The 27,531-nt window shown below is 46.4% G+C and overlaps 1 protein-coding gene across 1 annotated transcript in view; it reads right to left on the bottom strand.

The window, feature by feature from the left end:
* LOC106584371 (A disintegrin and metalloproteinase with thrombospondin motifs 10) overlaps window positions 1-27,531 on the bottom strand; it is a 65,906-nt gene that overhangs the window by 23,323 nt on the left and 15,052 nt on the right. Inside the window, exons 3-16 of the mRNA XM_014169600.3 lie at window positions 26,348-26,718; window positions 21,936-22,095; window positions 21,469-21,671; window positions 20,893-20,976; window positions 19,352-19,497; window positions 18,013-18,056; window positions 15,144-15,249; window positions 13,722-13,868; window positions 13,390-13,531; window positions 12,606-12,713; window positions 12,337-12,482; window positions 11,822-11,885; window positions 11,309-11,411; window positions 7,733-7,866 (exon numbers count right to left, since the gene is read on the bottom strand). Of these exons, the coding sequence (XP_014025075.1) occupies window positions 7,733-7,866; window positions 11,309-11,411; window positions 11,822-11,885; window positions 12,337-12,482; window positions 12,606-12,713; window positions 13,390-13,531; window positions 13,722-13,868; window positions 15,144-15,249; window positions 18,013-18,056; window positions 19,352-19,497; window positions 20,893-20,976; window positions 21,469-21,671; window positions 21,936-22,095; window positions 26,348-26,718 (1,958 nt within the window). The remainder of the gene's footprint in view (window positions 1-7,732; window positions 7,867-11,308; window positions 11,412-11,821; window positions 11,886-12,336; window positions 12,483-12,605; window positions 12,714-13,389; window positions 13,532-13,721; window positions 13,869-15,143; window positions 15,250-18,012; window positions 18,057-19,351; window positions 19,498-20,892; window positions 20,977-21,468; window positions 21,672-21,935; window positions 22,096-26,347; window positions 26,719-27,531) is intronic.

Below are 27,531 nucleotides of genomic sequence, written 5' to 3'. Positions count from 1 at the left end.
GCTGGGTACTCTGCTGACATAATCTAATGTTTTGCTTTCGCTGTAAAGCCTTTTTGAAATCGGACAGTGTGGTTAGATAAAGGAGAGTCTTGTCTTTAAAATGGTGTAAAATAGTCATATGTTTGAAAAATTTAAGTTTTCGGATTTTCGAGGACTTTGTATTTCGCGCCACGCCTATCATTGGATATTGGAGCAGGTGTTCCGCTAGCGGAACGTCTAGATGCAGGGGGACACGTCTGGCACTGCAGGATTTGAGTCCCTGGCGGGGTAGTGTGTTACTGATGGTAGGCTTGGTTACTTTGGTCCCAGCTCTCTGCAGGTCATTCACTAGGTCCCCCCGTGTGCTTCTGGGATTTTTGCTCACCATTCTTGTGATCATTTTGACCCCACGGGGTGAGATCTTGCGTGGAGCCCCAGATCGAGGGAGGTTATCAGTGGTCTTGTATGTCTTCCATTTCCTAATAATTGCTCCCACTGTTGATTTCTTCAAACCAAGCTGCTAACCTATTGCAAATTCAGTCTTCCCAGCCTGGTGCAGGTCTACAATTTTGTTTCTGGTGTCCTTTGACAGCTCTTTGGTCTTGGCCATAGTGGAGTTTGGAGTGTGACTGTTTGAGGTTGTGGACAGGTGTCTTTTATACTGATAACAAGTTCAAACAGGTGCCATTAATACAGGTAACGAGTGGAGGACAGAGGAAACTCATAAAGAAGAAGTTACAGGTCTGTGAGAGCCAGAAATCTTGCTTGTTTGTAGGTGACCAAATACTTATTTTCCACCATAATTTGCAAATAAATTCATTAAAAATCCTACAATGTGATTTTCTGGATTTTCTTTCTCATTTTGTCTGTCATAGTTGACATGTACCTATGATGAAAATTACAGGCCTCTCTCATCTTTTTAAGTGGGAGAACTTGCACAATTGGTGGCTGACTAAATACTTTTTTGCCCCACTGTACAGTAGGCCAACTCATATTCTGTTAATCTGAAATACATTTTCTTGATATCATAATGTTTCTTTAGACCTACTTAAAATAATAATGGATTTATTGTTATGATGTATATTAAATAGATGTATTAGACTTGTTAAAATGTACATGTTCCAAAGACACACAGCAGCAGCTTGTGTGTGTGTGTGTGGGCCTGGAGATGCTAAATGAGTTTGTTTATAAATGGTCAATCACCATGAGACTTGCAGTCTTTTGCATGACAATAACTAGCAGACAAAATTTCATGGCCGGCACAGCCCTATCTGTCACTGTCATTTCTCGACTCAAGCTTAACATTTCTGTCATCTACCACCCACCAGGTTCCCCGTAGAGAGTTCCTCAATGAGCTTGAGACCTTGATAATCTCATTTCCTGACAATCGCTCACTGCTCTTCATACTGAGCGACTTCAACCTTCCAACGTTTCTTTCCCCTCCTTGCCTATTTTGACCTCACCCTTTCCCAGTCTCCTCCCACTCACAAGGCAGGCACTACACTTGACCTCATCTTTACTAGAGGCTGTTAGTCTACTAATCGCACGGCAACCCCCCTTCAGCTCTCTGATCACCACTTTGTTTCCTTTTCTGTCTCCCTCTCCTCCAACCACTCAGTCCCTACCCAAAATGGTAATGTACCATCACAATCTTCGCTCTCTCTCTCACACCACTCTCTCCTCTTCTATCCTATCATCACTCCCTTCTGCTAAATCCTTCTCCCTCCTGTCTCCTGATTCTGCCTCTTTGACCCTACTATCCTCCCTTTCTGCATCCTATGACCTCACTAATCCTGCGACTAGTGACGTCCGGCCGACCGACAATCTGCACCACGTACTCTCACTATTGGTGCCCCCCAGGGTACGGTTGTAGGCCCTCTCCTCTTCTCTCTATGCACCAAGTCACTTGGCTCTGTCATATCCTCATATGGTCTCTCCTATTATGGCTATGCGGATGATACTCAACTACTTTTCTCCGTCTCCCCTTCTGACACCCAGCTGGCAACACGCATCTCTGCGTGCCTGGCAGATATCTCAGCTTGGATGTCGGCCCACCACTTCAAGCTCAACCCCAACAAGACAGAGCTGCTCTTCCTCCCGGGGAAGGCCTGCCCGCTCCAAGACCTCTCCATCACGGTTGACAACTCCATGGTGTCACCCTCCCAGAGTGTAAAGAATCTTGGCGTGACCCTGGACAACATCCTACTGTTCTCTGCAAACATCAAAGCAGTGACTCGCTCCTGCAGGTTCATGCTTGTGACGTCCCTCCCACTCTGTCTGCTGGGATCTCCTGTTTGGTAGTCTGCTTGTTGCAGGAGGCCAGTGGGCAGAGCTGGGAGGATTGTCAGCTGAAATGGCACACCTGGGCAGGTTTGGCCTGCAGACTATAAAGGGTGGCCACATCAGCCAACACTCTCTCTCTTCCCTGACTGGCAGGCTGGCTTCCACCACCTTTTGGTTTTCTGGTCTGTTTTCACCATACAACACGGTAAAAGTGCTGAGTTAGTTGAACTCATTGAAAGTTATTCTGCACTGTTGTCTGATACGCCCTCTCGTACTCATCTCATTGAGCATGATGTTGATGTTGGAGATGCTTAGCCAATAAGGCAGTGCTTCTGCCGTGTTTCTCCTGACAGGCGCAAGCACTTAGACGCAGAAGTCAAGTACATGTTGGATGACGATATTTCTGAATATTCTTGTTCCAGTTGGGCTTCCCCTTGTCTGTTAGTCAGAAAGCCTGATGCATATTTTAGGCCATGCACAAACTATCTTAAAGTTAACAACATTACGAAGCCTGATTCCTTTCCTCTTCCTCGTATGGAGGATAGTGCTGATCAAGTGGATTTTGCAAAATTTGTGAGCAAGTTTGATCTTCTAAAAGGGTACTGGCAGGTCCCCTTGTCTCCTAGAGCAAGGGAGATTTGTGCTTTCATCACAACGTCTGGACTGTATTCTTATATAGTTATGCCTTTTGGTTTGCGTAATGCAGCTGCAACATTTCAGCGCCTCATGAACCATGTTGTCTCTGGTCTGGATGGATGTGCGGTGTATTTGGAAGACGTGGTCATTCATAGTGACACCTGGTCTCAGCATGTCCAACTTATTCAAGCATTGTTTGATAGGTTGGCTTGGGCGCGTTTGACAGGTAATCTGGCCAAATGTGAGTTTGCTAAGGCAACGGTCACTTATCTGGGCAAAGTGGTCGGTCAGGGTGTGGTTCGCCCAGTGCATGCCAAAGTTGAAGCTATTGAGCAGTGTCCGCCTCCCATGACTAAGAAGGAGCTTATGCGCTTTCTCGGTATGGTTGGTTATTTTCAAAGCTTCTGTAAGAACTTCTCCTCAGTGGTAGCACCCCTGACCGACTTGCTTAAGGCTCAGGTGAAGTATATTTGGTCAGACAGATGTCAAGCTGCGTTTGAGAATGTAAAGACACTTGTGTTCTTCCCCAGTGCTTGTTGCCCCTTGTTTGAATGATCCGTTCATACTCCATGTAGATTCTAGTAATGTAGGTGTTGGTGCTGTTCTGTTGCAGGCAGATGTCCAAGGGGTGGACTGTCCAATTAGTTACTTCTCTAAGAAGTTTAACTCGTACCAGCTCAATTATTCTGTGTTAGAGAAGGAACCACTCGCGTTTATTTGGGCTCTCCAACATTTCGATGTGTATGTTGGTTCAGGTGGCACCTCTCTCATGGTGTACACAGATCATAATCCCCTGACGTTTCTGCGGACCTTGCAGAACCCTAATCAGAGGCTTATGAGGTGGGCGCTGTTTTTGCAGTCGTACAATTTGAACATTCGTCATATTAAGTGCAAAGAAAATGTCCTTGCTGATGCCTTGTCCCATGTTCTCATGCCATAGTTTTTTGTTATTGTTTTGGATAACTTGCCTGTCCTCTCCTGTCTCCCTCTTGCTTCCCCGACTCTGTCTCTCTTTCTCTCCCTCTTAAAATGCTCCTTAGGATCCGAGGTTGCTGAGGTGGGAGAGGGAGGGTTGTTTCTGTCTTGTTTTTGTTTCAGGTTTGTGGTGGAAACCCCATTCTTAAGGGGGAGGGGGGTTAGGTAGTCTGTTGTTGCAGGAGGCCAGTGGGCAGAGCTGGGAGGATTGTCAACTGATGTGGCACACCTGGGCAAGTTTGGCCTGCAGACTATAAAGGGTGGCCACATCAGCCACTGGCAGGCTGGCTTCCACCACCTTTTGGTTATCTGGTCTGTTTTCACCATGCAACACGGTAGACGGCAAACGTGCTGAGTTGGTTGAAGTCATTGAAAGTTATTCTGCACTGTTGTCTGATACGCCCTCTCGTACTCATCTCATTGAGCATGATGTTGGAGATGCTTAGCCAATAAGGCGGCGCTTCTACCGTGTTTCTCCTGACAGGCGCAAGCACTTAGACGCAGAAGTCTTGGCCTGCAGGCTATAAAGGGTGGCCACATCAGCCAACACTCTCTTCCCTGACTGGCAGGCTGGCTTTGTGGAGATGCTTAGCCAATAAGGCGGCGCTTTTGTTTTTTTGGTCTGTTTTCACCAGACAACGCCCTCTCCACTCATCCACACACTGTATACACTACTGATCCTACAGACGTCCACAGCTTATGTTACATTTTGTATTTATTATTTAGTTTAATAAATGTATTCCTTTTTACGTTTAAGTCATGCATGGTCTCCCTTTGTTGTCCCTCTAATCACTCTGACATCAATGCAAATGTAATCAAAAATCTAATCAAACACTTCATGAGAGCTCATGAGTTCATGTTGCGCAACATTTGTATAGGCTTGAGTTTAAAATCAGGAGGATCCCAACAGCTTTCTATAGGCTAGGCCTAGTATATTTATTTCTCAACTTTCCAAATATTAAGCACATTGCTTTGCTTTACAACAGGAGTAGCCTACCTGGCAGGCATGAAAAGTAACTGCGGGAGAAGCGCCCTACATTTGCTATTTAAGTGCATAGGTTGAAATTTATGTTTTCGACAGGTGCATGATAATGGTCCAATCAAAACTAATTTCACACGTATATTATTTAGTATATTTAGTATAAGACAAGATTAAATTGAGAACAGTCTGATGGGTGACAATATTATCACTTGTGAATGATGTATTATCACTTGTGAATGATGTATTATCACTTGTGAATGATGTATTATCACTTGTGAATGATGTATTATCACTTGTGAATGATGTATTATCACTTGTGAATGATGCCCAGGGAGAGCACTCTAAGGCAAGAATAAGCGCATGCCTTTGTGCTACTTTTTCAAATCATAATGGCACCCATCATATAGCCTAGCCCATCTGAAACCCCACCTCTTTAAGGAATACCTGGGATAGGATAAAGTAATCCTTCTAACCTGTGTAGCGAAATGCTTGTGCTTCTAGTTCCGACCATGCAGTAATATCTAACAAGGTATCTTACAATTTCACAACAACTACCTTATACACACAAGTGTAAAGGAATGAATAAAAATATGTACATATAAATATATGGATGAGTGATGGCCGAACGGCATAGGCAAGTAGATGCAATAGATGGTAAGAGTACAGTATATACATATGAGATGAGTAATGTAGGGTATGTAAACATTATATAAAGTGGCATTGTTTAAAGTGACTAGTGATACATTTATTACATCCAATTTTTAATATTTAAAGTGGCTAGAGATTTGAGTCAGTATGTTGGCAGCAGCCACTCAATGTTAGTGATGGCTGTTTAACAGTCTGATGGCCTTGAGATAGAAGCTGTTTTTCAGTCTCTCGGTCCCAGCTTTGATGCACCTGTATTGACCTCGCCTTCTGGATGATAGCGGGGTGAACAGGCAGTGGCTCGGGTGGTTGCTGTCCTTGATGATCTTTTTGGCCTTCCTGTGACATCGGGTGGTGTAGTTGTCCTGGAGGGCAGGTAGTTTGCCCCCAGTGATGCGTTGTGCAAACCTCACTACCCTCTGGAAAGCCTTACAGTTGTGGGCGGAGCAGTTGCCGTACCAGGCGGTGATACAGCCCAACAGGATGCTCTCGATTGTGCATCTGTAAAAGTTTGAGTGTTTTTGGTGACAAGCCAAATTTCTTCAGCCTCCTGAGGTTGAAGAGGCGCTGTTGCGCCTCTTCACCACGTTGTCTGTGTGGGTGGACCATTTCAGTTTGTCCGTGATGTGTACCCCGAGGAACTTAAAATTTTCACCTTCTCCACTACTGTCCCGTCGATGTGGATGGGGGGGTGCTCCCTCTGCTGTTTCCTGAAGTCCACAATCATCTCCTTTGTTTTGTTGACATTGAGTGTGAGGTTATTTTCCTGACACCACACTCCGAGGGCCCTCACCTCCTCCCTGTAGGCTGTCTCATCATTGTTGGTAATCAAGCCTACCACTGTAGTGTCGTCTGCAAACTTGATGATTGAGTTGGATGCGTGCATGGCCACGAAGTCATCGGTGAACAGGGAGTACAGGAGAGGGCTGAGAACGCACCCTTGTGGGGCCCCAGTGTTGAGGATCAGCGGGGTGGAGATGTTGTTTCCTACCCTCACCACCTGGGGACGGCCCGTCAGAAAGTCCAGGACCCAGTTGCACAGGGCTGGGTTGAGACCCAGGGTCTCCAGCTTAATGACGAGTTTGGAGGGTACTATGGTGTTAAATGCTGAGCTGTAATCGATGAACAGCATTCTTACACAGGTATTCCTCTTGTCCAGATGGTTTAGGGCAGTGTGCAGTGTGATTGCGTCGTCTGTGGACCTATTAGGGAGGTAAGCAAATTGTGTGTGAAAACAAGAGTTTTGACTGGCCGCTATTTATAAGAGGATCCCAGCTTTCTCGTGCTGCTATATTTATTGCTCAATTCTTAAAATGAAGCACATTAATCTGCTTTACAACCGGTGTAGTCTACATATGCGTCGCGTGAGTTTCAAGTTTGGGGAAAAAATTCCACAAATTAACTTTTAACAAGGCACACCTGTTAATTGAGCTGGTTGAGAGAATGCCATGAGTGTGCAAAGCTGTCATCAAGGCAAAGGGTGGCTACTTTGAAGAATCTAAAATATAAAATGTATTTTGATTTGTTTACCACTTTTTTTGGTTACTACATGACCCAACTACCTCATCCCCATATAGTTGTTTTGTTGTTGCTCCTTTGCACCCCAGTATCTCTACTTGCACATTCATCTTCTGCACATCTATCACTCCAGTGTTAAATTGCAAAATTTTCACCATTAAGGCCTGTTTATTGCCTTACCTCCCTAATCTTACTTCATTTGCACACACTGTATATAGACTTTTCTATTGTGTTATTGACTGTACGTTTGTTTATTCCATGTGTAACTCTGTGTTTGTGTCGCACTGCTTTGCTTTATCTTGGCCAGGTCGCAGTTGTAAATGAGAACTTGTTCTCAACTAGCCTACCTGGTTAAATAAAGCTGAAATATATATATATATATATTTTTTTTTTCTTCCCCATATGTGTTATTTTATAGTTTTGATGTCTTCACTATTATTCTACAATGTAGAAAACAGTAAAAATAAAGAAAAACCCTTGAATGTGTAGCTGACTGTACTTTATTGAAGAAAAATGTACTTATTATGACTGAGATAAGTGGTTGTCCCACCTAGCTATCTTAATATGTATGGAAGGTTTCGTTCAAATCAAAAGGGGTGCTGTCAAAAAGTGATTGAATTCAAATGGATTTCCCATTCAACAAGACGAGTAGGAGGATGGGAGGGACGAAAAGAGGGAGATAAATGAGGGATAGAAAGGACAGAACAGTCTCACCTTGCACTCTCCGTTCACACAGACATCCAGAGAGTCGTCTCGACATGGCGTCCCGTCCACCACAGCCGGAGCACGCTCTGTGTAGAAGTTATATCCCTCCGCCAGGCAGTTCAGAGAGCAGGACTTCACTCCACCTGGTCAACAGAGCAGCACAGAGAAGAGGAACATGAGACAATAAATCAATACAGGCAAACACTAACAGATCCCTCATTCAATTTAGATTTCTGAGGTAAGCCCAAGTGGGACTCGAACCCGCAACCTTACGTCTGTCAGTCCAATATCTAAGCCATTACAAAAAGATCTTGACAAGAGCCCATGTGTTTTGGCAAGGACTTGACAATACCATAAGAAATAAGTCAGAGGTTATTAAGAGCTGTATGTTACATTAGGTGTCATGTAATACTCTTGGTAAACAACACATAGCCAGATAAAGAGCTAGATTGAGGACCTCCTGAGTGGCTCAGTAGTCTAAGGCACGGCATCGCAGTGCTAGAGGCGTTACTACTAGACCCGGGTTCATTCCTGGGCTGAGCCACAACTGGTCGTGGCCAGGAGTCCCATAGGACGGCGCACAATTGGCCCAGCGTCGTCTGGGTTAGGGGAGGGTGGGGCTTTACTTGGCTCATTGTGCTCTAGTGACTCCTTGTGGCGGGCTGCAGGCTGACCCCGGTCGCCAGTTGAACAGTGTTTCCTCTGACACATAGGTGCGGCTGACCTCCGGGTTAAGCTGGTGGGTGTTAAGGAGTGCGGTTAGGCAGGTCATGTTTTGCGGGGCGCCTCTCCCGAGCCAGTTGGGGAGTTGCAGTGATAAGACAAGAATGAAATTGGGGAGAAAAAGGAGGGTAAAGAGAAAATAAAAAGCTAGCTTGAGTTGACCAGAAAAGCAGCTGTGGAGGTCCCCTATAGGATCCCAGCAGAGACAACAACACCAAGCTCAGCCATTTATATAGTACACACACTGTCTTTCACTTCATTTCATTGTTCAAACCAGTGTTTGTATGCTGCTCTGCTGCCGTGTCGTGTTAGCAACATTAATGCCAAACACAAAAACAAATTGCTTTTTTAGCACTTCCAGCAGTGAGGCCTGATACCTCCTTTTGGGGGAAGCACAATACAATGAATCCAGCTGTTCACCTTCATTACTGAGAAACCCCACAGGGTGCTCTAATGTGTCTGATGGCCACACATGGTATTTTAATTAGACTTTGGGTTTTATGTTCGATGCAGTTCATTTGTTCTCCCACAGCTGTAAGGACTCGGGTGCCAAAAGCAGAGGGGGAGGTAGAGGGGGTCTATAGGGAGGAGAGCACAGTTTGGATTGCTAACATCAAGAGAACAAGCAGCTGAATGTGATTAATCCCCCCCCCCACAACCACACAAAAGCTCACAACAAAAAAACAGAGGGAGCTAACAGAAATAGTGCATCTCTCAGCAGATTCCCTGTGAAAGCGGAATGTGGTTATCATGCAGACTAGCAGAAAAACTGACAGGGAGAGAGAGGGGGGAATGGGGGTGGGGTTATTTGTGCACTGACAGGTGCTCTCATTTCTGCCATATTACTGAACATGCCAGCGACCACACTGAGCTCTCTTACTGGCTGACAAGGCCAATCAATGTCTCAGCACGGAAACACACCAGCACACCTGCTCCCACATACATACACACACATACACACATCCACACAATGCAACACAACAGAACCACACACATGGTCTCACTTTACTCACCATCACCACCCTTTGGTCAGCATTATAACCTGGCCAGGCTCTGGTCATGTGAGAGCAGGAATAAAATGCTAATCATGCCCTAAACCCCTGGCAGTCACAACCAGGACCAGGAAACAGACTTTCCACTAAGTCTCCCAGGAAGCCTCTCTCAGCCAGAGTGTCATAGCCCACCACAACCCCCCCAACTCCCTGCACTGTAACCCCCCTGCGGACTGGTTGAGCAGCCGTGCACTAACATATCACTTTATGGGCCTTAACAAGTAATCTAATACTGCCACGGCTGTGCACTAGCCAAATATACCCATTTCCAGCTAGTTCCACTGTTTGAAAAGTTCACTTTGGGCTCTGTTTGTGCTGGCACAGTAGATACAGGTACACTATGTGCTGCCTGCGAGGCTAGCGGACGATAAAGTGGTGGGATGATGGAAAACTCTAACTCCCATGGTGCTGTGCTTTGGCATGCCTGCTTCCAGTCTGAAGCGAAACAGGTTTGGATGCTGGATGGATGGATGGATGCGGGCTGACTGACTGACTTGGGGGGCCTGCTGGAGGAAGGCTGCCTGCGAAGGTTGTTGGACTGAGTGCAACAATGTGAATGGCTCATGCCTCTCAAAAAACAAATATGACTGCTAAAACGCTGCACGCTTTATTTAATGAACTGTCCTTGGCTGTCTGAGCCAAGCCGACGGCTTGCTAGAGGTGTCTGAGTACAGGACAGAGAGAAGGAGAGAGGAAATGAGCAAGAGAGGGGGAAGAAAGCAGGATAGAGACCGAGAAAGAAAGAGGAATGGGGAGTGAAGGAGTGAGTGAGTGAGGGGGAGAGAAGGGGGCTGGGATTTGGGATCTGGCCCTAATGCAGGGCAGACCATGGCACAGCTAGTATTTTAACAGTTGCAAGGGATTTCCATTGTAAAATCAGCTGACTTGATGAAAGAAGCACTTGTTGCCTGGAGTTGGAGAGGGCCTCTCTGTAAGCCATTATGGTAGATTAAAGGCAGTTATGTCGTCGAAAGTATTTATCTTTTGTGTCCAGCGCAGCGCTCATCAAGCACAGGAATTCCAGCTGGGGATAGACTTTCCAGGACAAGCATATGGGAGCCAGACAGTAAACTTTCTTCAGCTTTCCCCTCTTCTCCTGTCTTCTTTTCTGCTCACCCCTCTTCCCTTTCTGGGCCCACTGTCTGGCAGTACTCAGCTGCTCAGCTCCCTCCATCTACTGCTGCTCAGCTCCCTCCATCTACTGCTGCTCAGCTCCCTCCATCTGCTGCTGCTCAGCTCCCTCCTCCATCTGCTGCTGCTCAGCTCCCTCCTCCATCTGCTGCTGCTCAGCTCCCTCCTCCATCTGCTGCTGCTCAGCTCCCTCCTCCATCTACTGCTGCTCAGCTCTTTCCATCTGCTGCTGCTCAGCTCCCTCCATCTGCTGCTACTTAGCTCTTTCCATCTGCTGCTGCTCAGCTCCCTCAATCTGCTGCTGCTCAGCTCCCTCCATCTGCTGCTGCTCAGCTCCCTCCATCTGCTGCTGCTCAGCTCCCTCCATCTGCTGCTGCTCAGCTCCCTCCATCTGCTGCTGCTCAGTTCCCTCCATCTGCTGCTGCTCAGTTCCCTCCATCTGCTGCTGCTCAGCTCCCTCCATCTGCTGCTGCTTAGTTCTCTCCATCTGCTGCTGCTTAGCTCTCTCCATCTGCTGCTGCTCTGTTCTCTATCTGGAAACTCCAGGTGTGTCTGCTCTAATATCAGCTCTCTCCATATCTACAGACGTTTTCAGCCTGCAATGACCACCGAGCAGACACCTCTGTAATGATGTAACACAGCCTGCTGTGGAGGGGGTACACACACATACTATACCCACCTCCCCTGTAGGGTTTCCAGGTGTAGAATTTCCCCCGGAAAGTAATGTTGTCGAAGTCGGAGCACTGAATCTCCCGGAAATCCTGAGAGCCTGCAGGGCACTCCTAAAACAGACACACACAGAGCGGCACAGAACAGCTGTATGTCAGTCAAATCTCAGGCCCCCACTGTATCCCCTCCCTTGTCTCTCTCGCTACCAGCAGTCATTTACAGTAAGACTGAACTCACAGTAGCCTCTACACTCCACCACACACACACACACCACACACACACACACACACACACACACACACACACACACACACCACACACACACACACACACCACACACACACACACACACACACACACACAAAGTGAGGGCTTTAGTTCGGGGCTGGGCAGGCTGCGGTTAATTAGATCATTCTGAGAGCTGTAGATCTGAGTTGAGAGCTGGGCCTGGCCAGGATGAGTATGTGATGGTACTGTAGGCCTTTCAGAGAGAGCTGCTGCTTCGCTCTGCTCCACCACTCACGTCAATATTGCACGATCTGAAGCGCTTCCTCTCTCCCAGACAATACTTTCCACCAATGGTTGGCCTGGAACCAGAGAAGCAAAGGCGAAACACATCTGAGTGCAATTTAACAATAACTCCCCAATGACACTGGCTTCAATTCTCCTCCCGCCTGGCTGGCCGGGCTCTACCACCCTGTTTCAATCTCTGACAGTCTGTCTTTTTATTACTCAGCTATCCAAGCCAATCAAACTCCTCAGTAGAAACACCAGAGAGAAGTCAGTTTGCCACTATCTGTGTTAAAACTTTATTACGGCTGTCATTGTCGCACGTGGGTGATTATAGTGGGGTGTTAAAATGATTGGTGGTAGACTGATGTCTCTCATCCTCAACAAACAGTTGTGCTTGGAAGTTAGGAAGAGCCAGCCAGATACAATCCTATAACTTTACAGTCGTACAGTGGCTGGGAATCGAATGGCAAATCCCTATAGACAGAGTTCAAATCCACATCACCCTCCATCTGCAGCACCACTCACCTGGGGCTGTCACAGTGGCGGATGGAGGAGGACACTCCTCCCCCACAGGTACGGCTGCACTCCTCCCAGGGAGTCCAGAGACCCCAGCCGCCATCCACCCCCTCTGGCCGGGTCCCGTAGACCACACACACCCTCTTATAGCACCACTGAAATACACACACAGGGTAGGGACAAGCTGTGGAACTCCTGAAATATATATTTTTTTCAAATTGGCATTTGCACACCAAACACCCCCATTTCTGCTGGCAATGGAACATCCCAGTGCTTACCCCTTTCTCTATGGTATTGGTTTGACAGATGGTTCCTTCAGCGGCGGGTATGCTGCTGGTGATGCAGCGGTTGCTCTTGCTCATGCACCACAGCTCGCTGCAGACTTCCTGCAGGCACAGAGAGAGCTGTCAGAGTGCGTCCATTTCAGCTCATATAGAGACAACATGCCCTGATGAGCCCAGCCAGGAGGGCCCACTGACACGGAGCAGACAGCACCAGGTTGGTTCAACTACCTCTGGTCTCTGTGCTCCTAATGTATTTAAGACTTATGCCATTGTATTTTATTGTATACATATGCTCTGACCACATAGTATCAATGATAATGACACTATAAAGTGCTATTTTGTTCCAGATGTCCGTTAACTCAGCTGTTGGGCCAATAAAATAGACTGTCTAATAAAATAAAGGTAGCACAAGACTTCTTCATAAATTCTTAACACATGGGGACAAAATCCAGTGGGACTGGATAACAAAAGGGGAAAAAAAACTAGCTGGGAGACAAATAAATATCAGTCAAAATCCAGTGGCTACTCTGTCTGCCATCATGCTGCCCTGATCAGGGTGGGCAGAGAGACAGAGATATGCCAGAGGACAATCTGCACGTGGTACTAATGGATCAGACAGTTGATTGGAGCATGGCGCTTGCAACACCAGAGTTGGGAGTTTAATTCCTACACGAGCCACACATACAGTACTGAATGTATCTGCCTGGTAAAAATGACCATACAGCCTTATCAAGCGAGTTCGAGGAGGTGGAAGAAGATGAGGAAGGTGATTAGGTACCCCGTATTTACACTGCCGAGACTTCACTCCATATTGGAAGCGGCACTGCTCGTCTGCATCGTAGGCCTGGCCGGGGGCCGTGGTGGGGTACACAAACTCCTGCTTGGGGGGGACGTTGTTGAGGCAGGAACCCATGCCTGAGCTACAGGGATACAAACAGGACAAGACACTGAAAAAGAGCTCACAACACAACAAAGATGGATGTCACCTCACTTGGAATGCACCCAGTTAATCTACCCCACAATAAACTCATGATCAACTGTATAAATCCTTTTGCTTCCACTTTGTTGTACTCTATGTCCTGTGTATGACAGTGACAGCTGTAGACTCACTCCAGGAAGTTGGTGATGTAGTCTCGGCTGCAGGCGGACCAGACGAAAGGGTTGGTCTTCATGGTGATGTGTGCAGCCATCAGCTTGGCTGTCTCCTGACTGCGGGAGCCACAGGTGTTGCCCACTCCGTCATGGTTCATCCCAAACCTGCAGGGAGAGAGAGATGGCACTGTGTTGATATATCACCTGGTTAACTGAGTATGTGTGAAATATTGGGGTATTGGTATCGGGCAAAAGGAACGTTTTTTACTCATATATCATCTACGTTAAACTCGTATTAACACCATGAGCTCGGTCTCTGAGGTCTGTGCAGATTTAACAGACAGCAAAGTATCTCTGTGCTCGGCTTTCACACACACACACACACACACACACACACACACACACACACACACACACACACACACACACACACACACACACACACACACACACACACACACACACACACACACACACACACACACACACACAGTTAAAGACAAGGCCCGCCGTCTAGACAGCCCCAGGGTATAAGCACCCCATCCAGTTCAAAGGTACCTGGACTAGCCATTAGGGGGGAGCACCAATGGGTTTGCCACCTGTGAAAATACCTCTGAGGCCTGTGTGCACGCGTAGGTAAATGACACACTCAATTACTTTGCAAAAATAGTGGATTTTCAAAAATGATACCAAGTAATGGCTTTCGAAAGGAAAACATCAGAATCCTCTTTCACGGCAGGGAATGAAGAGGCTTGGAAATGTCCAGTGGAGCATGTCTGATGTTACTCAGGCATACACCTAGATAAATATGTATGCATGAGTAAGTGAGGCAGAGGCAGATCGGCTGGTATGCCAGGCCAGCAAGTAAAACAAAGTGTCTTGGAGGGAAGGTACAAAAGAAATGTCTACTGCCAGGCACTGTGGTAGGCCCAGAATGAAATACTGTACCGGCCACACTCGTAACTTGTTCCACTTGTTATAAATAGCACATGACTGAAAGAAAATATAAAGTTATTAACACGTTCTCAATTGATGGAAATGACTCATGGAGGTAGTTACGTAACTTCTCCCTCTGGTACGGCTCTAATCTAACAGCAATCTCACTAGGAGGTTGGGCTTTGGATAAGTTTAGCTCAGGTCAGCCCAGGCCAGGGGTGCTTGGGTAAGGGCAGAGGGCAGGGCCAGAAGCCAGGACCAGAAGCCAGAGACAGGGGCAGGGTCTCCTGTGTGGGGTCACAGGTAACACCAGTGAAAGAGTGGTCTGTTGAAACAGCGCAGGTCCATAAAGCAGAAACAGAGCCTAACGCCAAAGGCTGTGTGTGTCAAAGGTGTGTTTATGATGACTGTGACGAAGGCTAGAACTGGGGCTCTGATGATTTTCCTGGTCAGGTCCCGTGGTCAGTAAAAGGGTGATATAGGTGATGTGGGCGAGCTCCTTACGTGTGTCCTATTTCGTGGGCGATGGTGAAGGCTGTGGCCAGGCCGATGTCCTCGTTGATGCTGCAGCTCCTCTCTGGCTCACACATCCCTCCCACTGGTGCTAGACCTGGAACAGACAGACACACAATACTGTCACTAACATAGCCATACATGTCCATTCACATTCATGCATACAGAGATTATGCAAATGTCAAAATACATACAGTTACATGCTAACACATAACATACACAGGTAACTGACAAAATAAAGGAAACAACAACATAAAGTGTCTTACACTATATATACAAAAGTATGTGGACACCCCTTCAAATTAGGGGATTCGGCTATTTCAGCCACACCCGTTGCTGACAGGTGTATACAAACGAGCACACAGCAATGCAATCTCCATAGACAAACATTGGCAGTAGAATGGCCTTACTGAAGAGCTCAGTGACTCAACGTGGCACCGTCATAGGATGCCACCTTTCCAAAAAGTCAGTTCGTCAAATTTCTGCCCTGCAAGAGTTGCCCCAGTCAACTGTAAGTGCTGTTATTGTGAAGTGGTGAAGTGGTAAGCAACACAAGCTCACAGAATGGAACTGCCAAGTGCTGAAGCAAGTAACGCGGAAAAATTGTTTGTCCTTGGTTGGCAACACTCACTACCGAGTTCCAAACTGCCTCTGGAAACAACGTCAGCACAAGAACTGTTCGTCAGGAGCTTCATGAAATGGGTTTCCATGGCCAAGCAGCCACACAAAAGCCTAAGATCACCATGCACAATGCCAAACGTCGGCTGGAGTGGTGTAAAGCTCGCCGCCATTGGACTCTGGAGCAGTGGAAACGCGATCTCTGGAGTGATGAATCACGCTTCACCATCTGGCAGTCCGACGGACAAATCTGGGTTTGGCGGATGCCAGGAGAACGCTACCTGCCCCAAAGCAGAGTGCCAACTGTAAAGTTTGGTGGAGGAGGAATAATGGTCTGGGGCTGTTTTTCATGGTTAGGCCCCTTAGATCCAATCTTAACGCTACAGCATACAATGACATTCTAGACGATTCTGTGCTTCTAACTTTGTTGCAACAGTTTGGGAAATGACCTTTCCTGTTTCAGCATGACAATGCTCCTGTGCACAAAGCGAGGTCCATACAGATATGGCTTTTTGAGATCGGTGTGGAAGAACTTGACTGGCCTGCACAGAGCCCTGACCTCAACCCCATTGAACACCTTTGGGATGAATTGGAACGCCGACTGTGAGCCAGGCCTAATCGCCCAACATCAGTGCCCGACCTCACTAATGCTCTTGTGGCTGAATGGAAGCAAGTCCCGGCAGCAATGTTCCAACATCTAGTGGAAAGCCTTCCCAGAAGAGTGGAGGCTGGTATAACAGCAAAGGGAGGACCAACTCCATATTAATGGCCATGATTTTGGGATGAGATGTTCAAAGAGCAGGTGTCCACATACCTTTGGTCATGTAGTGTAATAGGGCATTGTGCCACCAGAACAACTTCAATGTGGCTTGGCATTCTACAAGTGTCTGGAACTCTATTGGAGGGATGCAACACCATTGGTGTTTTGTTGATGGTGGTGGAAAACGCTGTCTCAGGCGCCGCTCCAGAATCTCCCATAAGTGTTCAATTGGGTTGAGAACTGGTAACTGACACACACACACACACACACACACACACACACACACACACACACACACACACACACACACACACACACACACACACTAAAACACCTTTGAGAACCCTCTTTCAAAGTCACTGAGATCTCTTCTTGTAGCCATGGTAGTGAAAATAATGGGCAACTGGGCATTTTTATACATGACCCTAAGCATGATGGGATGTTAATTACTTTATTAACTCAGGAACTACACTTGGGTGGAAGCACCTGCTTTCAATCTACTTTTTATCCCTCAGTTAATGCCGTGCTTCTTTCACATGCTTTGCTTGCTGTTTGGGGTTTTAGGCTGGGTTTCTGTACAGCACTTTGAGATATCAGCTGATGTACGAAGGGCTATATAAAAATAAATTTGATTTGATTTAATCAAGTGTTTCCTTTATTTTGGCAGTTACCTTTATATATCTATATAAACTTAACCAAAACCTAAAAACCTTGATTCTGCATCTACATGTCACTCTAAAGGCATCAGCATGCTTTAGTTCGGCTGGCGGCTAGCTGAACTCGACTAGCCGAACAGAACGAGTGTGCTCGCATACTCCTTTAAAAGACGTTGCTTGAAAACGAGAAAAAAACGTCAATAGTATTGTTTGTCTGTTAAAAAAGTCTGAATTAATCTAAGATAACTGAAGAAATCTGTCATTAACTTTGATGTTTTTGCCGAAGTGATCTTAGCTGCGTAATTTTACATCTAACTAAGATGTTCAGTGCGGTATTTTTCAATAAAACAAATGTGCATGAAAACAAAGACTTTATTGACGAATCACTGACGAAGGGGCGTAGACTTCGGCTGAAAACTTTGGCATGCCTCCAGAAAAAAAATTATGTGCCTGCACAACCCAAAAAAAACGAATCGATGTCCAAAACGAACAAAAACGTCACTAAATGTCGTTATAATATATGCACGAACTCTACCGAACTGTTTTGGCTGGGAAGCATGTGGACACCTTAAGACTGTGCTAGTCAGTCACGCTGGTCAGTCAGCTGCAACAGAGATACGGTAGTTAAGTACTTAATAGCGAGGGAGTGCAAAGTGAAAATGAGGGCAGTTTTCTGAATCACATCCCCTCCCCTGGCTGCTCTAGATTATATACAGTCTGACACTGAAGCTCAGTGCTTCCCAACAAGCGGCCTGTGTGCAGTGTGTGTAACCAGGGTTAGCCCTCTCCTGGGCTGGGCGGGGGCAGGTTTGACCAGATGTCCTACCTAGGGTTCCACATGGCTTGTTCTTGTAGATGCAGATGTCGTACCTGGGAACAGCAAGGAAAATAAACCAGGCCATTTACTCAAATGAATACTCTGGCAGTCGGTGCTTCCACACCCTGACAGGCACTCACACTAAAACATACAGTACATTGAGCAAAAAGCATTCACACACGTAATCACACACACAGACTCTCTCTCTCACACACACACACACACACACACATGCACACAGACATCCACTCTTTCTCTCCTCTCTCTTCTCTCTCTGTACTCTCTCTCTTTGTCTCTCCCTACCTCTCTCCTCTCTCTCTCTCTCTCTCTCTCTCTCTCTCTGTCTCTCTCTATCTCTCCTCTCTCTCTCTTTCTCTCTCTCTCTCTCTCTCTCAGAGGCACTTATGGACACACAACAGACTTGATAAGTGACTGATACAGCCTGAACAATGGCAGGAAATAAAAGGATGGTTACTGCAGTGTCCTCTGGACATTTTCAATCCCTCTTTGATAAAAGTTTTCATATAAAGAACCTATTTTCACAGATCAAACATCCCAAGGCACTCCAAGAAAAGAGAATACAAGCGAGTAGGAACAGGGGCCCATGCATGGGCAGAGCAGCGTTTTTCAGTGAATGGTGCTCTGTTGTATCTCTCTACAGTATTGTGTTACTGCTGTTGCTGTTTTCCCCCTAAATAGAGCGCCTCACTATTTCTGAAACTATACTTTGCTTCCTTGGCCCGGCTCAGGGCTGTCAGATTCAAGGCAGCTGTACTCTGATTCCTTCTCTCTCTCTCTCTCTCTCTCTCTCTCTCTCTCTCTCTCTCTCTCTCTCTCTCTCTCTCTCTCTCTCTCTCTCTCACTACCTCTTTCGTTCTTTCTCCCTCCCTCTCCACAGCGTTCTCCCTCCAGATGCTCAGTTGAGCAGAACAGCCTAGGTTTCGTCACTCCAGACAGGACTAGACACAAACGCACACTTGGCAAAAATGAGAGGCCATGGGGCAAGAGAAGGAGCCAGTGAACTCAGAGGGCAGAATATGGAGTCAGTTCTTACTAAAACCCTAATCCAAAGAAGAATAAATTGAGCACAATATATTATCTTTTCCAATAGACTCAATAGTGGATCGTTAAGGAATTAGGCTAGAGAGGGTTTAATTATGTGCATTGACAATGCTAGCTTGTGCCTTTGGGTACTAAGAGCAGTATTCTGTCTTATGATCTGTGCACTTATCTCGAATTCTTGCGCAAGTCTCCCATTGAGGTCAATGAATGACTTATGTGAAAGTCTGAGTTGCGCATGCTTATCTCACTGAATCACTAAGAATGTTCCGGTGCTGTGAGTGCTGACCTGGTGATGAGCACGGCAGTGTCGTGGTGAGCGATGCCGTTGTCTGGGATGGCATTCCCGTTGCCATTCCGGTTCTGGATGGATTTCTGCCACTTACAGAAGCTGTCCAGGGACTTCCCTGCATGGTGGTTGATCTCTAGAGTCGGCTGACAGAGACAGAGAGGGAATACAAACTGAAATCAACATCATCTGGAAGTGTACAGTGAAATAATCAAATGACTGTATAATCACCTTCAGGTTTTCATAGATGTGCCACTTTTACTATCGGCAATGACCTGACAATAATTTACAAGCCAGAAGGAGTAATGAGACATACATTCCCCATGTGGACCAATAATACATTTTTACTACATAAACAGAATTTACCAGTTCAACCATAGCTGTGCAATGAGCCTAGTATTAGGCAGCCCAGCCCTCTGCCACGGGGCTATTGGACTGAGCTGATGAGGACAGGAGCTCCCTCTGCTTTACTCTCTCGCTGCCATTAGCCGCCTTGGCAGAGGGGAGGGAATGCTCTCCTGGCCACAGCTGGGTAAGGTCCGTAACACAGGAATGCCCATGGTGGTGACATAACTAGTAATTGTCTCATCCCACAATCCTTCATCTCTGGGCTCAGTGGGCTGGCTAGTCTATTTTGTTTCCAGGGGCAGTTTTCAGCTGGAAATGACAGACCCGCTCCACTCTTCTCAGCGAGACTACTTTTGGTCTTACCCCAACCTCAACAGACCGAACAGCAAGAATAATACTAATACTACTGCTAATGATCATAACATTTATTTATTCATTTCTTTCTTTGTCAGATGACATATGCCCAGGGCAAATTACAGGGGATTATTTTCAGCTGTCTAGTATGAATCACACAGGTTGTTATTAGACTGCCACAGTGTCTTCACCGCAAAACCACTAGTCCCCCTCTAATACCATTTGAATCATCCGTACGAAGGCTTATTAGGTCCACATTACGCCAGAGAGTGTAACCCTGTCCTGGCACTCAGTCTGACCGCATGCCGTTAGCAGCACGGGGCCTGGCTGACTGGCCTGGTGGACTGGACCGGGACCAAGCACTGACATGACCTTCATGTCAATCCCCAGGCAGCAGGTGGATAGGACACCGGGCCACAGTGAGGCGCGCCTGCCTGCCTGCCCGCCCGCCCACCCCAGCTTCATATTTAGCTTTTTATTTTTATATGCACTTTTTCTAGAGCCCTTTTTTTCTAGGGCACTAATGTGCGTCATATCAACGACCTGAGAGGTCACCAGCAACAACAAATGCAGTCATGGCTGGGCTGCTTGGCAGGTCGCTCTCTCTCCACTGCCACAAACGGCTCCGCTTACAAGACAGTTTCCACCGAGAGCAGGGGAGGAAAGACACTTAAGCCAAGAATTTGACACAAACAAGGAGCTCATAGATGCTGGCCCGGGAAACCAAGCTGGACTGGACTGGGATGCGGAGCAGAGCAGAGGCAGGGTGGATGGATGCAGACTCCACTGAGTCCATTGAAAGGCAGAGATTTTTCCGGAATGGGTCTAGAAGAGAATACCTGGTCCTCCATGAGCAGGATGAGGCGGGTCACCACGATGTTCACTGCGTTCCCCAGGCTAGAATCCTGGAACAGTTTGGCAACCTGACCTCCAGGGAAACAAGAAAAGACCAGTCTTAAAAAGAGCTGACACATCATTCATCACTACTACTTACAACCCAAGGGAAAGACACTTGTCATTATTGACACAACTTGTGTAATTTGGGTTACTTTACAATGTGCTTCTGTAGTTTCCTCTGAATGGGCTTTTGTGACAGGATGGATGCAGAACAGTAAAATAAGGCCAACCATTCATTAAAGGCATTCCAGACATGAGTGTGTGTGTGTAGCCATCTGAGCGACAGGGTGTGAAGTGATATCCTGTAAAAGAAATACTACTGCAGATGTCATGACCTCAGCTACACTATCTGCAGGTGAAGACAGGAGAACCATTCAACACAGTAACAGCAATCCTAGACTCAATCCTCAACACAGACACAATAAAGTTGGACAATAGGAGATTATGGGGCTTTTTCTCATTTTTCCCGACTTTTCCACCCTGCCAGTTGTAGTGATCTGACTCGATGTGAAACTTACAATATTCATGACAGCCAGGATGTACTGCTCGATGTCCCGGCGGCCGTGGTACCCCACCATCATCTTGTCGGCCACCACCAGTGTTTCTACGTAGCGCTCTCTGCTCACAGACCTCTTCAGGGGCAGCTGGCCTCGGCCGATGGGGTTGGGAGGAGTCTTCAGAGTCCTCTGCCACCAGGCCATGCCTTTACCTGGCTTCTCATCTGAGACACAGTCACACAGACAGAGATAGGGGCTGATGGTACTGATAGAGGAAAGGGTACACTATCTGATAAGAGCCACTCCACAACATTTTGACTGATGGTAAGAGTGACATTAAGGTGAATGTATTAAAACGAGGTTATTATGCCCTGTAAACTGAGACTGCTGTACAGAGTATCATAAACTATGCTGATCCAATCGTAACCTGTGAAACATGCAAGTTTAAAGGGTTCTGTTGTGCCCAGTACCCAGACAGCTCTACCTACCGATGACCCCACAGGATTGGTCCATGTACTGGTGGCGAAGAGATGACCTCTTGTAAACCACATGGGGGCGGCCCTTTCCCCTCTCCGCCCTTGTGAGGTTTTCGGCCGGGGTCAGAGGCTCGACGAGGTACTCTTCACCGCCCGCCACGATCACCCCCTGCTGGAAAAGCCAGGGGCCCTCTGAAGGTTGGTGGTGACGGGACAAAAACTGACATGCACGGAAGTCCCTATCTCTGCTGTCTGTCAGGCCATTTACAGTAGCACTGTCTACAGCCAGCCCTATGACACCTCCCCTCCCCTCAGTGGATACACTACACTGACACTCACACAAAACCCACACACATTCACATACAGCACATACGCACACACACACACACACACACACTTTTACACTCATCATTTGCTGTTGCTACTCTGTTCTTTATTTTAATCTTATTATTATCTATCCTGATCCCTAGTCACTATACCCTGCCTTCATGTACATATCTACCTCAAATACCTTATTATTATCTATCCTGATGTCTAGTCACTTTACCCTGCCTTCATGTACATATCTACCTCAAATACCTTATTATTATCTATCCTGATGTCTAGTCACTTTACCCTGCCTTCATGTACATATCTACCTCAAATACCTTATTATTATATATCCTGATGCCTAGTCACTTTACCCTGCCTTCATGTACATATCTACCTCAAATACCTTATTATTATCTATCCTGATGCCTAGTCACTTTACCCTGCCTTCATGTACATATCTACCTCAAATACCTTATTATTATCTATCCTGATGTCTAGTCACTTTACCCTGCCTTCATGTACATATCTACCTCAAATACCTTATTATTATCTATCCTGATGCCTAGTCACTTTACCCTGCCTTCATGTACATATCTACCTCAAATACCTTATTATTATCTATCCTGATGCCTAGTCACTTTACCCTGCCTTCATGTACATATCTACCTCAAATACCTTATTATTATCTTTCCTGATGTCTAGTCACTTTACCCTGCCTTCATGTACATATCTACCTCAAATACCTTATAATTATCTATCCTGATGCCTAGTCACTTTACCCTGCCTTCATGTACATATCTACCTCAAATACCTTATTATTATCTATCCTAATGCCTAGTCACTTTACCCTGCCTTCATGTACATATCTACCTCAAATACCTTATAATTATCTATCCTGATGCCTAGTCACTTTACCCTGCCTTCATGTACATATCTACCTCAAATACCTTATTATTATCTATCCTGATGCCTAGTCACTTTACCCTGCCTTCATGTACATATCTACCTCAAATACCTTATTATTATCTATCCTAATGCCTAGTCACTTTACCCTGCCTTCATGTACATATCTACCTCAAATACCTTATAATTATCTATCCTGATGCCTAGTCACTTTACCCTGCCTTCATGTACATATCTACCTCAAATACCTTATTATTATCTATCCTGATGCCTAGTCACTTTACCCTGCCTTCATGTACATATCTACCTCAAATACCTTATTATTATCTATCCTGATGCCTAGTCACTTTACCCTGCCTTCATGTACATATCTACCTCAAATACCTTATTATTATCTATCCTGATGCCCAGTCACTTTACCCTGGCTTCATGTACATATCTACCTGAAATACCTTGTACCTCTGCATATTGATCTGGTACTCCCTGTATATAGCTCCACATTGATCTGGTACAGGTACTCCCTGTATATAGCTCCACATTGATCTGGTACTGGTACTCCCTGTATATAGCTCCACATTGATCTGGTACTGGTACTCCCTGTATATAGCTCCACATTGATCTGGTACAGGTACTCCCTGTATATAACTCCACATTGATCTGGTACTGGTACTCCCTGTATATAGCTCCACATTGATCTGGTACAGGTACTCCCTATATATAGCTCCACATTGATCTGGTACTGGTACTCCCTGTATATAGCTCCACATTGATCTGGTACTGGTACTCCCTGTATATAGCTCCACATTGATCTGGTACTGGTACTCCCTGTATATAGCTCCACATAGATCTGGTACTGGTACTCCCTGTATATAGCTCCACATTGATCTAGTACTGGTACTCCCTGTATATAGCTCCACATTGATCTAGTACTGGTACTTCCTGTATATAGCTCCACATTGATCTAGTACTGGTACTCCCTGTATATAGCTCCACATTGATCTGGTACTGGTACTCCCTGTATATAGCTCCACATTGATCTGGTACTGGTACTCCCTGTATATAGCTCCACATTGATCTGGTACTGGTACTCCCTGTATATAGCTCCACATTGATCTGGTACTGGTACTCCCTGTATATACCTCCACATTGATCTGGTACTGGTACTCCCTGTATATAGCTCCACATTGATCTGGTACTGGTACTCCCTGTATATACCTCCACATTGATCTGGTACAGCTACTCCCTGTATATAGCTCCACATTGATCTGGTACTGGTACTCCCTGTATATAGCTCCACATTGATCTGGTACTGGTACTTCCTGTATATAGCTCCACATTGATCTGGTACTGGTACTCCCTGTATATAACTCCACAGTGATCTGGTACTGGTACTCCCTGTATATAGCTCCACATTGATCTGGTACTGGTACTCCCTGTATATAGCTCCACATTGATCTGGTACAGCTACTCCCTGTATATAGCTCCACATTGATCTGGTACTGGTACTCCCTGTATATAGCTCCACATTGATCTGGTACTGGTACTCCCTGTATATAGCTCCACATTGATCTGGTACTGGTACTCCCTGTATATAGCTCCACATTGATCTGGTACTGGTACTCCCTGCTGTATATAGCTCCACATTTATCTGGTACAGCTACTCCCTGTATATAGCTCCACATTGATCTGGTACTGGTACTCCCTGTATATAGCTCCACATTGATCTGGTACTGGTACTCCCTGTATATAACTCCACATTGATCTGGTACAGCTACTCCCTGTATATAGCTCCACATTGATCTGGTACTGGTACTCCCTGTATATAGCTCCACATTGATCTGGTACTGGTACTCCCTGTATATAGCTCCACATTGATCTGGTACTGGTACTCCCGGTATATAGCTCCACATTGATCTGGTACTGGTACTCCCTGTATATAGCTCCACATTGATCTGGTACTCCCTGTATATAGCTCCACATTGATCTGGTACTGGTACTCCCTGTATATAGCTCCACATTGATCTGGTACTCCCTGTATATAGCTCCACATTGATCTGGTACTGGTACTCCCTGTATGTAACTCCATTCTTGTGTATTTTATTCCTCTAGTGTTACTATTTTGATTATACATTTTAACTCTGCGTTGTTGGGAAGGGCTCGTAAGCATGCATTTCACGGTTAGGTCTACATCCGTTGTATCTGGTGCATGTGACAAATACATTTTGACTGGATTTGATTTGAAACAGTACATACTGTAACTATCCCTGGCCTGGATGATAATTATATCAGTCTCTCATCAGCCTGGGCCTAAACAAACACAGGCTCTCACCTCTCTCCTAAACTGTTCTGTAGGTCAAATACATAGGGAGAGTGATCCTATCTGAGTGGGGATTCATGAGTCTTTCCACAGAGAGGAGATGGGGAGACGCTGTAACACTTCCCCTGATTAGATCTCTTGGCTGCAGCCTCCGAGGGTCACACTGAGTCTCTACAATAGCGGCGCACTTTCAGAGTGCACCTAATCCTGTAATGTGTTTAGTGATGCTCTCGTGGACACACAGCGGATTCCCTGCTGAATTAAGTTATGCTAGTCTGACCACAAGTAATTATGTGTGGGGTTTATTAACACTTTGTGAGCAGATTAAATCCTTGGTTGTATTTACCCCTGTTATTATGGACCCAATTAGTTATTAGCTGTAAAGACATCACAAGAATCAATGGACTAGGAGAATGCTTTCATCTGTCAAAAGGCATATTGGAATTGTATTATTTGACTGATTTCATTATATCAAAGGGTCTGCCGTGGGCGGTGGTGCTAGCTGGCTACTGAATGGTCGAGACGTACAGCTGTGAACATGCCTTAGTGATGTTATGAGTTGTGACCAGCAGTGGAAGTCTGGTGATAAGAATGGGCTTTGGTAATCCCTTGTTTACGCAGGTGCATTACTGTTCCAGGCCTAGAATAGTATGTGGCCAGACAGATGCCCTGGTCTAGTCCAGGCTCAGAGCTAACCTAGTACACTGAATCATAATGTTACACTCAGAGGAATCCTCTGGAGCTCCATTAGCCCTGGGTCCCCTGAGGCCAAGGACAACAGCACAACAACACAACAGGGCAACAAGACAACAGCAAATTAGGACAACAAGACAAGAGACTATAGGACAACAGGCCAGTGGTGCTAGCAGTACTAGATGGGTCAGGTTCTTACCAGGCCGTTACAGTTGCTGAGAGCCACCATGCTGGAGTGGGGCTGACCCTGCAGGTGGCCTACATAGAGACACTGGGGGGCATAAGGGTGGCTCCAGGCCAGATGGCCCCTCCTCCAGTACTCCACACGGAACTGGTGGGACAGCAGTCCCCCCTGCAGGGTCAAGTTGAGGAAGAAGTTAGTTTTGGGGGTGGAGAGTTGATAGTACAGCTGGGACGGGTCCTGTTGCTGGTCCTCAGCACTGCGGCGGCTCCGCCGGTAGTGGTTGGGGCTGTCTGCACCCCCATCCTCTGTGTCCAGGGTCTCGCCCTGCGGCCCCACGCGAACCGGGATGACAATTTCATACTGGCCCAGGCTGGACAGGAACGCAGCTGGACAGAGACAGAGAGAGGAGCGAGAGAGAGACAGTGCACAAAGGTCAAATTTGACATTTCAATGAAACTTTGGTAAAATATACAGTATGTGCATTATCATCGAGGCTTAAAGCTCTCGAGGACAGGCCAGAGTCAGTCGTGATTGGTGAGATTCTTGAGGACTTCTCAGTCTACGCTATCCCTCCCAAGGCCAAAGGATGTCTCCATGGCAACCCTGAAATGGTATACTTCCTGTCTCCGGCTTTGCGCCCGGAGATTTATTGTCCAAACACGACGCTCCAAACACTGCACTAACAGGGGAAAGGTAAACAGTAATGAGCCCAGTTTTCATCAAGGCCTTTTGCCTCGTTTTGTGGAGAAACAGCCCTCCCCACTGAGAGTAAACAGGCAGGGATTAGTGTCTATACCTTGCGTCTATGCCCGGCCTCTCTGTATACGTGGCCAGGCCAGCATAAATAAACAGCAAGCACCATTACAGCTCCCCAGACCCCTCCAACCCCTAGACCCATTTCATATCCTTCAGCACATTCTGCAACGGCCATTTATAGGAGCTTTGAATAACTCCCCTACACCATTTTAGACAACATACACAAATTGCCCCACATAAAAAGTAGTATTTTCATGGTATTTACACAGGAAAGCCTCATGGAGGGCTGGAGTGGTCTGGGCAGCATTCAGATAAAATAGATTGTTTCAAAAGTCTACTGTACCCCCACTCTCCCCCCCTCCACCCCTTCGTGGTTCCACAGCTGTACAGCTGCTCCGCGTGCCCTGCTTGCCTGCGTGCCTGCTTTGTTCTGTGGCTCTCTC

The sequence above is a fragment of the Salmo salar genome, chromosome 23, assembly GCF_965601325.2.
Source record: "Salmo salar chromosome 23, fSalSal1, whole genome shotgun sequence".
NCBI classification, from domain to species: Eukaryota; Metazoa; Chordata; class Actinopteri; order Salmoniformes; family Salmonidae; genus Salmo; species Salmo salar.
Note: the sequence above shows the minus strand (reverse complement) of the source record. Positions and strands in the feature narration are given on the sequence as shown.